This window comes from Canis lupus, chromosome 34, assembly GCF_003254725.2.
Source record: "Canis lupus dingo isolate Sandy chromosome 34, ASM325472v2, whole genome shotgun sequence".
Lineage (NCBI taxonomy): Eukaryota > Metazoa > Chordata > Mammalia > Carnivora > Canidae > Canis > Canis lupus.
Window position 1 is genome coordinate 34,860,983 of NC_064276.1, and position 12,680 is coordinate 34,873,662.

The 12,680-nt window shown below is 41.6% G+C and overlaps 1 protein-coding gene across 4 annotated transcripts in view; it reads left to right on the forward strand.

Annotated features, from left to right (window-relative positions):
* Positions 1–353: 353 nt before the first annotated feature.
* PRKCI (protein kinase C iota) overlaps positions 354–12,680 on the forward strand; it is a 73,007-nt gene continuing 60,680 nt past the window's right edge. For 2 of the 4 annotated variants that reach the window (XM_049105710.1, XM_049105711.1), the window contains exon 1: positions 354–685. In XM_049105710.1, the coding sequence (XP_048961667.1) occupies positions 585–685 (101 nt within the window). In that variant the 5' untranslated portion in view covers positions 354–584. Of the gene's footprint in view, positions 686–4,687; positions 4,959–12,680 lie in introns of those variants that run through there. The other 2 variants (XM_025425558.3, XM_025425560.3) reach the window with 2 other exon arrangements.

A 12,680-nucleotide genomic window follows, 5' to 3' on the forward strand; every position in this document is an offset into this window, starting at 1 on the left:
AAATCCCAGAAACCCGGCCCAGCCCCGCTCGGGCCGGCGGCGGGCGGGACCAAGTCAGGCCGCGGGGTGAGATGCCGCAGCCCGGGCCCCCGCCCGTGTCCCCCGTGGGGAGGGCGCCCTTCGCGGACAGCTCTGGCCTTCCCTCAGTCGCGGGGGCCGCGGAGGCCCCTCCCCGGCCCACCGATGTGCCACCCGGCGCCGCCATCCTCCCGCCCCCCTCTCCGCGGCCCCCGTGAGGATGGTTCGGCCCGGCGTCGAGGCTCCTGGAGATGCTCGGATGGTCGCGCCCGCCCTCCCCCGGAATGTGCGCCTTTGGAGCGGGCGAGGTGGGAGGGCCCGGAGGGGAGGCGTGCTGGGCCCGGCGGGAGGAGCCGCGCGGTTCCGGCTGCCCCGGCCAGGCGCCCCTCGGGTCGGGCGGACCGCGCAGGTGGCCGAGCGGGAGGCCGTGCGGGAGGCCGAGCGGGAGGCCGAGCGGGAGACTCTGCAGCGGAGCGCGCCCGCCCCCGCCCCCGCCCCCGCCGCCCCCGGCGCCCGGCGCGCCCCCCGCAGCCTCGGCCTCCGCGCTGGGGCGGGGGAGCAGGGAGATGCCGACCCAGAGGGACAGCAGTGCCATGTCTCACGCGATCGCGGGCGGTGGCAGCGGGGACCATTCCCACCAGGTCCGGGTGAAAGCCTACTACCGCGGGTGAGTGTCCCGGGAGGCGGGGAGGGCAGCGCGGGGCGGGGGGCGCCGAGCGGTCGCGGGGTGGCGCTGGGGCGCCCGGGTGCAGCCGGGTCCGGCCCGGGTCCGGCGAGGGTCCCAGGGCGGAGCCTGGGCATGGAGAGGGTCCACCTGGTGGCTTCGAGACCCGCCGCCTGCCAAGAGGCGCGCGGGGGCTTTGCGCCCTTGAGCCCGAGTGCGTGTGGGGTTCAGGGCTGGTTCCGAGGGGCGCCTGGGCGAGCTAAGGTGGCCGCGGGCTGAAAAGCCAGGACTCCCGTAGTCCGCCGGCTCCGCCAGCAGCCCAAGGCCCGAAGCCTCGGCTGCTCCGGGGCCGCCCCACCTTCGCGGCGCAGAGGAGTCGGCGCGCTGCTCTGAGCCCGCCCGGCTGCCTGCCTGCCTCCCTCGGAGACGCGGAGTTACTGCTCACGGGTAAAGTTGCTGCCTTTTTAGGGCCGTGCATTAGGCACTCAGGTCTCGCCAAGAGCAGGTCGTATAGGTGCGAATTAAAAATTTGTGAACGCTCCTTTGTCAGTGTTGGCTCAGGGACCACTTACTGGACAGGGGGAGACGCTGCAAGGAGAGAGGGGGTCGAACCGAGGCGTGGTTTTAAAATCTGTGCTATGTACTCAGATTCCCCAACTTAGAGCTCCTGTGCTTACCAGGAGGGACCTAGTGCTAATACTGTTGTATCAGATCATACCCTGTCATCAGTGACCTGGAGTATCCCCCTTCCCTTGTTTTCAGTTGCGTTTTGAAATTTGAGATGATTACCTTTAGTAGCATTAGAAAGGTGAAATGGTCGTGTGAAGGCCAAGATTTGAGGCAAAGGGTTAACAGCAAAGCCAATGGCTTTGGCCTGTCTTACTGTTTGTCCAAGCAGAAGTAAATTGCTCAAAAAAAAAAAAGAAAAAAGAAAAAAGAAAAAAAGAAAAAAAAAAAAACCCTCAAGCACTAGGAGGTTGAGACTGCAGTGCATACTTGTACATTCCTGAGAGGATCAGTGAAGATAGCAAACTTTCAAAACACCTCTCTTGTTTTGATTTTAAAGGAAATAGGAGCCGTCAAACGTCTTATTGATTTGATGTAACCACTTAATCACTCGCTGCTGTGTAGCCGCTGACCTCTTGTTTGTTAGCCTATTCAGCATAGTTTACAAGAATTATTTTGGACAGTATCCGCGTTTTTGCTTAAATTGATCAAGGAGGTCTTCATTTTAAAAACAATACTAAGAAGTGTGTGTATGTTTTTTTTTTTTTTAAGTTTGTAGTGGTCACAAGCGCAGTTTTGACATGAATATGGTCAATGAACTTTGCACTGTGGGGGAAAAAAGCTTTGCTTCCTTTACCTTACCTTTAATTAAGAGATTAATTCAGTTGCCATTTTATAAAATTGACAGTCCATGAGCTGTTAGGCAAAGAGAATGAAATATATAGTATGTGTTTTTTTTAAGTATTTCATTATTGACAGTTAAAAAAAACGGGATTAAAAATGAATATACTCACATGGTAGGAATGTGCAAATTGTACAGAGGTATAAGGTGAGTGTCTCTCGTGGCACCTGGGTGGCTCAGTGGTTGAGCTTCTGCCTTTTGCTCAGGACGTGACCCTGGGGTCCTGGGATGGAGTCCTGCATTAGACTCCCCGAAGGGAGCCTGCTTCTCCCTCTGCCTGTATCTCAGCCTCTCTCTGTGTCTCTCATGAATTGACAAATAAAATCTTAAAAAAAAAAAAAAAAAAAAAAGTGTCTTCCATCTCATCCTCCCCACTTCCAGAGGTAGACTGTTAACAGTTTATTTCTGTTCTTCTGGAGGTTTGCCTTTATTCTTTATTACCTTATTCTCTTTCATGATTCAACTTTAGGTGGTACCTATTGATTCCTTCCACTGAAGGATGAGAAATTGGGTGAATGCTACCTTTTGCTTGTCCTTCTCCTGGTTGGTACTTTTCAATTTTTGATTCTTAAGCTATTATTTTCAGTTCTCTGGTCTACATTTATGACTTTAAACAATGCAAATTCTTGGCTTATTAAATTTAAATAGTTTCCGATGACTTTAAATATGAAGAGGAAGGAATTAGGTTTCTTTCTCCTGTTTTTATTCGTTTGACAAATCTAAAAAGGCCTAGTTAGTAAATTAAAATCATTATAAACTTCTTTAGAAAGAAATAAAAATATATTTAAGGAATGTTAGGTGTCAAATTTTCTTGGCTTATTACTATAATTATTGTTATAAAAGAAAATAAAAGAGGGCATATACTTTTAGTGCCTGACTAAAATTTTTCTAAGACATTCTCAAGTTAACATTTTGTTTTTTAACATCTGTGAATTTTTGCTAAGGAATGAAAGAATCTAGCCCTTGACCTTTATTGCTTTTTATTCGTTGAAAGCTTTCTAATAGTGCCTTCATTTCAAGCCTCATTTAAAGACAACATCAGCACTCTCTAAATTGTTCCAATTTCTGTCCCCTGAAATTAGATGTTAAGATTATATGTTTATTAACAATAGTCTAAACTGGTGGTTTTGATATTACATAGTCAGCTGCTCATTACTACAGATGAAACTAAAATGAGTCACCAATGAGGATAGCTAATAAACAGGTTGGCTAACTAGAACACCTACCTCATTTTTAAATAGAAAAATCCTTTATATCAAGAAATGTAGGGTCAATCTGCATTTGAAAAAAGTTTTTCTTTCAGATCTTATGAAAGGCTGTTATCAGAAAGCCTTCTTACTCCCTTCTAACAGTATTTCTTTCCAGTGAACGTTGAATCTTGGAATAACCAGAATTTTTTAGCAAATAAATTGCGTTCCCTCTTTAAAGTTGTGTATGGTGTTCTCTCATTCAGTTAAATTTGTTCTTAGGGCAAATGTGTTGTCTCTCTAGATATAACAGACATTTAATTAGATTTTTTCTAGTTTTTAAGCAGGAGATTAATAGCATCGAGAATCCGACTGTATTGGGGGTGCTTGGGTGGTTCAGTTGATTAGTTGTCAGACTCTTGATTTTGGCTCAGGTCATGATCTTGGGATGGTGAGATTGGGCCTAGCCTGGGGCTCCATGCTCAGAGGGGAGTCTGCTTGAGTTTTTTTCTCCCTGTCCCTCTGCCCCTCCCCCAGTACACACATGAGCTTTCTTTCTCTAAAAGAAATCTTAAAAAAAAAAAAAAAAAAAAAAAAAGAATCTGACTGTATTGGAGACCACCTAAGAGTGCCTGTGTCATGTCCTATATACCCTTCTTTCCTTAACATGGGAGCTTGTCAGTGAGTGGCCTTCCCTCTTCAATCATTACCTAGTAGTGTTAGGAGGAAGAGAAACAGGTTTTGTTGGTTAGTGATAAATTGCTATTGTAGGTGCTTATCCTTATATTAAAGTTACTTGATATTATGGGATAAGAGTTTAACAAGGAAATGTCCAGACTACGCATTTCATTTTACATTATAAATGTATGGGAAATTTTGCAAAAAGGTTGTAAACGGGGGATCCCTGGATGGCTCAGCAGTTTGGAGCCTGTCTTTGGCCCGGGGCATGATCCTGGAGTTCTAGGATCGGGTCCCACGTAGGGCTCCCTACGGGAAGCCTGCTTCTCTCTCTGCCTGTGTCTCTGTCTCTGTCTCTCTCTCTGTGTATCTCATTAATAAATAAAATCTTAAAAAAAAAAAGGTTGTAAACATGCTTTTTAAACCACTGCCATTGAACAGTTACAACAATCTAGAGGGTTCTTTTGTGCGCATCTATAAATCGGAAGAGATTAACTCCTTGTATATTTGGAATGTAGAGCTGGTTAAGTGAAGAAGTATGCAGGATTTTTCTGTGAACAAGTCTTGGCAAGACTTGTTTTTAAAAGTATTGCAAAATAATTTTAGCAATATAAAGTATATCTCTATAATGTTCTAAGGAAATACAAATAGTATATTGAGTTGGAAGTTGGGGGAATGTTAGTGATTGGTCCTGGAGCTTCTGGCATGGTAGCTAACCACAGGACAACTGATCCAAGAGAAAGAGAAAGGATTTGGTGGCCTGGTGCCAAAAACCAAAACAGCTCTTTGAGAAATTTGAATCAGATAATATAGAGATAAATTGCTTGTTAGCAGTGGAGACTGGAGCTAAAGAGTTAAGGGAGAGTCTAGTGAGGCCAAGACCAACCGTGTGGAAACGTGAGGTTTGAGAAAGCAGAGGAGAAGGAAGCAGCTCTCTGCAGAAAAAATTCTTCCTGGAGGTCCGTGATAGCTTTCTAATATGACTCCCAACCCTCTTGTTAAGGTAAGTTGAGTGTCGCGTGTGTGTGTGTGTGTGTGTGTGTGTGTGTGTGTGTGTTTTAAATAGTTGAAATGAGTGTAATTAAAACCTGAATTTTTAAAATTCCAGTCTTGGTTAGGATTTCACATATTACCTAACGTGTGTTTAAACTCACTTTAATATTGTTAAATACCTACTGCCTGCTGTAAGGTACTAGGTACCGTATGACACTAGGGTGGACAGAGCATGTAGAGGTGGATAAACTAAGGCTCTGCCCTCAAGGGACTGAGAAACTTACAGGAGGAAAGATATAGAAGAGTTAATAAAGGAATGTGTATGTGTTGATGCGTAAGGTACTTGCAGACATGGATATTGGGGGGGTGTTTGGGGCGGAGGAAACCTTCCCAGAGGATGAAATGTTTGAGGCTTTTGAAGGATAAATAGGTTTGCCTGGTTGATGAAGTTGTTGGGTGGGGGGGATCATTCCAGGCATTGCACAACTGCATGGTATGTTTGGGGAATTCGGATCAGTTTAGTTGTTACTCCCATAGTCATTCCTTATTAGGACATGAAGTGTGAAGTGGACACTGATAAGAAGTGAGGCTAAGATGAAAGCTCATAGGCACTACTCATGAAGATTCTCGAATAACCTACTTGGGGCTGCGGACTTTTTCTCATTGGTGAGGGTTTTAAGTAAGAGATACCTGCTTAGATTTTCATCTTAGAAGGATCACTCTTGGACCGCCCAGGTGGCTCAGCGGTTTAGCACCGTCTTCAGCCCAGGGCGTGATCCTGGAGACCCAGGATCGAGTCCCACGTTGGGCTCCCTGCATGGAGCCTGCTTCTCCTGTGCCTGTGTCTCTGCCTCTCTGTGTGTGTGTGTGTGTGTCTCTCATGAATAAATAAATAAAATCTTAAAAAAAAAAACAAACATAAAATAGGGCAGCTCTGGTGGCTCAGCGATTTAGCACCACCTTCAGCCCAGGGCCTGATCCTGGAGACCCAGGATCGAGTCCCATGTCGGGCTCCCTGCACGGAGCCTGCTTCTCCCTCTGCCAGTGTCTCTACCTCTCTGTTTCTCATGAATACATAAATAAAATCTTAAAAAAAAAAAAAGATTATTCTTGGAACCAGGATGGGCAATGAATTAGCAGTAGGTGAGGACTAATTTGGAGGCTTTTGAAGTAGTCCAGGTGAGAGAATCAGAGGAGGAGAAGAGGATATGGATTGAAGGGCAATTTTAGGAGGTAGAATCAGTATGAATTACAGATTGGTTGCCTGTGGGGAAGAGAAAGGGAGTTTGACAACAATAGGTTTCTTATTTGAGAGAGACTAGGGAATATAGGAGGAAGAGATTAGCGAGAGGAGGTAATTCATTACGTGGAACAAGTAACCTAATTTTGAGTTCATCATGCTTTGGGGGCATCCAGGTGGAAATACTCAGAATTAACAGTCATTTATTGTGTGCCTGCTGTGTTTCCCAAGCCCTGTACACGACAGCTGACCTATATAGGAATGTGGCTGAGAAGGATGATAGAAACAAAAATGTCACCAGTGACCAAATGTAGATGACAAAGACAGGGCACTAAAACTAAAATTTAAAAATACAAACAACATAAAGTGGAAAGTACCCCTTGTAGCCTCTCCCACTTCCTAATGGTAGCCGTTGTTAATAGTTTGGAGTATTTACTCCATTACATTGATGTATCTATAAGAATAGATGTTGTGTACACACCCTTTTATTTTTCAAGTAAACAGATTCATATCTCTACACGTTTCTGCAACTTGATATTTTTCATTCGTGATCATCTTTCCATGTTAAGATGGTCAGGGATAAATAGATATACATGTATAGAGAGCAATCTGCTTACTTTATCAGTGATATATAGTGTTCTATTGTCTTGCTATACCATAATTTAATCTTTTTCCTGATTGAGGAGCATAAAAAATTGCTTTCATTAAATCACTGTTTCAAATTATGCTGAAGGAACATCTTTATATTTAATATATATTCTTACAAACATGGTCCAAAATTTGCCCATTGTAAAACTTGATATTGTCCTCCAAACACTTACCAATTTACATTCCAAACAATGGTGTACAAATAAAGTGTTTTCCTTGTGTTCCCTTTGCACATTAAGGGTCTTTAAAAGTTTTCACAATAGAATAGCCAACAAGTACTAACTTTTTTTATAGCTATCTTTTTATACATTACTGATGATTTGTATTTCCTTTGTGGCTTGTTTATTCATGTCTTTTGCCCAGTTTTTCTCTTGGATTCTATCTCTTTTTTTAATTAATTTGTTCTAAGGGACATTGACATTTTGTCTCTTGAAAAAATTGTAGCATTTCCCTAACCTGTTGCTTGCCTGAAGTTTTTCACTTTTATTTAATCAAATCCATCCTTTTTTTTTTTTTTATATGGCTTCTGGGTTCCCTTAGGTATGTGTATTTCTCATCTAAACATATTTTATATTTCATCTAATAACCATGCAGCTTTTCAAGTGATTATCTTTTCAATAAATCTGATATTTGGGGGTTTAGTTATTTGTAGTGTACTGATACAACTTAATTTTTTAAAAATGTATTCTAAGACTGTTACTGAATAGGTTCTTTCTCCGCTGATTTGAAGGACAACTTTGTTCTATAGTAAATTTTTCAGATGAATGTAAGTACTTTCTATTCTGTTTCATTGATTTTCGGAGCAATATTTTTTTATATATACTACCATTGTTTTCATTATTGTAGTTAGTTTTGATATATGCTATGGAACAGCCATTTAATTAATTTTCTATTTCCAAATTTTCTTGGCTATTTTTGTATATTTATTTTCTCTTCCAGATCAATTTTTGAAGGTTTTTCTAGGTTTCAGAAAGAAAAATCTTTTATTTTTTTTAAATTTACTTTATTTTTTTATATATTTTAAAAAACTTATTTATTCCAGAGATAGAGCAGAGGGAGGAGCAGGGACAAGCTGACTCCATGTTGCCATGTGGAGCCTGACTCGGGGCTCGATCACAGGACCCTGAGATCATGACCTGAGCCGAAACCAAGAGTCAGGTGCTTAACTGACTAAGCCACCTAGATGTCCCCAGGGGAAAAAAAAATCTTATTGGTATTCTGATTTGGAATTGCTTTGAATTTATAGATTAATGTGAGAACTGATAGTTTTATAATATTTATTCTTAGCTGTTTTATAGTTTTGTTGCTTTTGTGAATGGGATCTTCTGTTTTCTTTCTTTTTTCATTTTTTAAAAAGATTTTATTTATTCATTTATGAGAGATGCAGAGAGAGCCAGAGACACAGGCAGAGGGAGAAGCAGGCTCCCTGCGGGCAGCCTGATGTGGGACTTGATTCCAGGATCCCACGATCACGATCTGAGCGGAAGCAGACCCTCATCCACTGAGCCACCAAGGCGTCTGGATCTTTTGTTTTCATAGGCCTTTTATATACCATCTATTTTTGAATATTTAAGTTTAACTGGTCACCTTATTCTAATAAATCTTAATTGTCTTAGAATTTATAGCTAGATAATGTCATTTGCAAATAACAATTTTGCCTCTTCTTTACTATATATCTCACTTTTCTTAACTATTTGGCTAAGTTTTCCAACCAGTTGAACTTTAGCAGTGATTTTTTATCTTTTTTTTTTTTTTTTGAAGATTTTATTTATCCATTCATAGAGATGCAGAGAGAGAGAGAGAGAGAGGCAGAGACACAGGCAGAGAGAGAAGCAGGCTCCATGCAGAGAGCCCGACGTGGGACTCGATCCAGGGTCTCCAGGATCACGCCCCGGGCTGCAGGCAGTGCCAAACCGCTGGGCCACCGGGGCTGCCCTTTTTTTTTTTTTTCAAGAGAGGGAGAGGAGGAGCAGGGAGGGGCAAAGGGAGAGAAAGAGAAAGAAAGAGAGAGAGAGAGTGAGTGAGAATGAATCTTAAGAGGATCCATGCCCCCAGCCCTCTTCGGGCTTGTGTCTCAAGACCCTGAGATCATGATCTGAGTGGAAATCAAAAGTTGGACGCTTAACGGACTAAGCCACTCCAGGCTCCTCAGCAGTGATCTTTTATTTTAATGAAATATTATCAGTAGTTAGAAAACTTTCACAAATTATCTTCAAAGATACCCAGTCTCCTTTTCCCCCTTTAAGGTATGCATAGAAACTAAACTAAAGAGCATAGAAACTAATCTTTTATGTACCCGGTTCTAAGAACTATGATAAGTGTTTTGCCTTTATTTTTATTTAATTTTCACGACAATATTCAGAGGCAGATATCATTATCTGCATTGTATGGATGGTAGCCTTGAGGCTTAGTAAGCCACAGTACAAAGCTGAGTCTCACCCTTCAGAGAAATAATTTTCTCCTTTTACTATATTGATAGGTTTTTTTTTTTTTTTAAGATTTTATTTATTTATTCATGAGAGAGACAGAGAGAGAGAGAGGCAGAGACATAGGCAGAGGGAGAAGCAGGCTCCATGCAGGGAACCTGATGTGGGACTCCATCCTGGGTCTCCAGGATCATACCCTGAGCTGAAGGCAGCGCCAAACTGCTGAGCCACCGGGGCTGCCCTGATAGGGTTTTTTGAAATCACTTTTTTGCTTTCCTGTCAAATTCATATTTCACAGTTCTTTTTGAGCCAATTTTCTTCTCTTCTTCTTCTTCTTCTTCTTTTTTTTTTTTTAGATCTTTAATTCACTTGAGAGTGAAAGAGAAAATGAGAGAGTGAGTGAATGCAGGGAGGGGCAGAGAGAGGGAGAGAGAAATTCCAGCAGACTCCTCAACTGAGCTTGTAGCCTGATACGGGGGCTCGATCTCATGACCCTGAGATCATGACCTGAGCTGAAACCAAGAGTCTGACACTCAACCAACTGCATCACCCAGGGGCCCCATCTATCTATCTTCTTGATCACTAAAAAATGGAAGTTGCTTTATGACATTTTTACGAATAACAATCAATTTGAGGAGTGATACTATGAGATTGCGTGAATATTCTCTTTCCTCAGAACCTTTAACCCAGTGATTTTACCATTGTCCCTGGATAATTCTGCCTAAATCTATTATATGAGTGATTACAAATAAGGCTTTTTTCTCTTTATACTACATTTAATTTTGGAGAAAAGGTTATTTTGAGATAGCAGAAGGATTGAACTGGTGGTTCTTACTTCAGGTTTATTTTTAAAAGCAATTAGTCCTACAGAAAAACTTCAGATTCTGTATTTTAGAACATAGGAACATAATGAATGCTTAAAGCAGTTTGTCTTCTGAAGCCCAGTAGCAAAATTAAAACTACCTTTTTTTTTTCTTTTTTAAAAATTCAGCTGAAACTATATCTAAATTTGCCGTTTTGGGAATCTTTGTGGTGAGGCAGGCTACATTCTGTCGAAGACCAGTGGTAAGATAATTTATGCTAACACTGAAATTAAACCAGAAAAAAATATTTCAGGCACAGTTTGTTTTATACCTTTTAGAATGTAATATTTTTATTTTGCAGCTCATTTTTAGCTTTAGTGCTATAATAAGTAAGGATCTGATGTTTGTAGAGGGTATGAACATGGTGCTCTCTCAATTACTTAGAGAAGTGTTTATATAAAACTCCCTTAAATGTTTTAGTTCCTGGAACTTAAGGAGTGGCAGTTGATAAAGCATGACTCCTTCATTGAGTCTCGTTAGAATGTTTGCACTATGTTTTTTAAGGATTATTTTAAAAATATTTGTGTGTTCTGATAAATATGTTTTAGCTCTTGAAAAATGAGATTTCCTAAAAATCCCTATTGTTTACAGACGTGCTTACATATGTGCTAATTTTAACTTCATGTGGACCTTAATAAGGAAGTCATATTTTGATGGTGTCTGATATTCATTTTTTTCCCCTGCCTTCAAAAAACATAATGCCATACTTGTTTTTTGCCCGAGAAATTGTATGACAGCTTTTCCTTCTCTTACTTAATTCTAAAATACAAGGACACGTGGGTGGCTCAGTGGGTGAGCGTCTGCCTTCAGCTCATGGCGTGATCCCAGGGTCCCTGATCGAGTCCCACATCAGGATCCTTGGATGGAGCCTGGTTTTCCCTCTGCCTTTCTCTGTGTGTCTCTCATGAATAAATAAATAAATCTTAAAAAAAAAACCAAAAACGCTCTAATTCTAAAAAAACATTCTCTCAGCCCTTACTCCCTCATACTAATAACCTTGAGGGTATTTTGAAAGAAAAATTTCTGGGAAGGTAGGTGGGGGTTGGCCAAATGGGTGATGGGTATTAAGGAGAGTGATTGCTGTGATGAGCACTGACTGTTCTGTTTAAGTGATGAATCACTGAATTTTACTCCTGAAACCAAACTACATTATATGTTAACTATTGTGAGTTTTAAATAAAAACTTGGAAGAAGAAAAAAATGGAATAAATACCCCCCAAATTGCTTTAACGTAAGCATGTTCTCTTCCAATGTTGTTAGAAGAAGGAGCTATTTTCTGTTTTTATTTATTTTTAATATTTAAAATATTCAAAACAATTTTATTTATAGAAGTCATTTAACATTTTTTATTTTTTAACTAGAAGGTAAATTTTATAATAAAATCATACTTTTCTATGGTAGAGAAATTAATGATCATCTATACCATTTGGAAGGGTCTAAGTACAAAGTACATCTTTCCATCTCCAGCCTCTCCTCAACCCCCAGTTCCACCACGCAGAGTTAATTACTTTTAAAATTTTGTTTTGTTTTGGGGCACCTGTGTGAATCAGTTGATTAAGTGTCAGACTCTTGATTTCAGCTTAGGTCATGATCTCAGGGTCCTGAGAGGAAGCCAGTGTCAGGTCCCATGCTGGGCATGGAACCTGCTTAACATTCTCTCCCTCTGCCCCTTCCCCCCTCCCATGCTTGCTCTCTCACAAAAAGAAAACAAACTTTAAAATTTTGCTTTGTTTTATTATATCCATTGATCAATATGAAAGATGAGGAATTTAGTACTTCTTCATCACTGCCTCTCCTATTTTTAGTTCTAATGATGATGATTATTTTTTTTTAAAGATTTTATTTATTTATTTATTCATGAGAGACATAGAGAGGCAAAAACAAAGAGAGAAGCAGGCTCCATACAGGGAGCCCGATGTGGGACTCGATCCCGGGACTCCAGGATCACGCCCTGAGCTGAAAGGCAGACGCTCAACCGCTGAGCCACCGAGGCGTCCCTGATTATTATTTTTTAAGGTTTTATTTATTCATGAGAGACACAGAGAGGCAGAGACACAGGCAGAAGGAGAAGCAGGCTCCATGCAGGGAGCCCAACGAGGGACTCGATCCTGGGTCTCTAGGATCACACCCTGGGCTGAAGGCAGGCACCAAACTGCTGAGCCACCCAGGCATCCCTCTAATGATTGTTTGTAACTTAAATAGTGTACCTTCTTCTGTTTTTCTTTTTAATTGTTAAAAAAAATTCTTTTTTTTTTCTTTATTATTTATTTATGATAGTCACACACACAGAGAGAGAGAGAGAGAGAGGCAGAGACACAGGCAGAGGGAGAAGCAGGCTCTGTGCAGGGAGCCCGATGTGGGATTCGATCCCGGGTCTCCAGGATCGCGCCCTGGGCCAAAGGCAGGCGCCAAACCGCTGCGCCACCCAGGGATCCCCAAAATAAATTTAGTTTTTTTTTTTAATTTTTATTTATTTATGATAGTCACAGAGAGAGAGAGAGAGGCAGAGACACAGGCAGAGGGAGAAGAGGCTCCATGCACCGGGAGCCCGATGT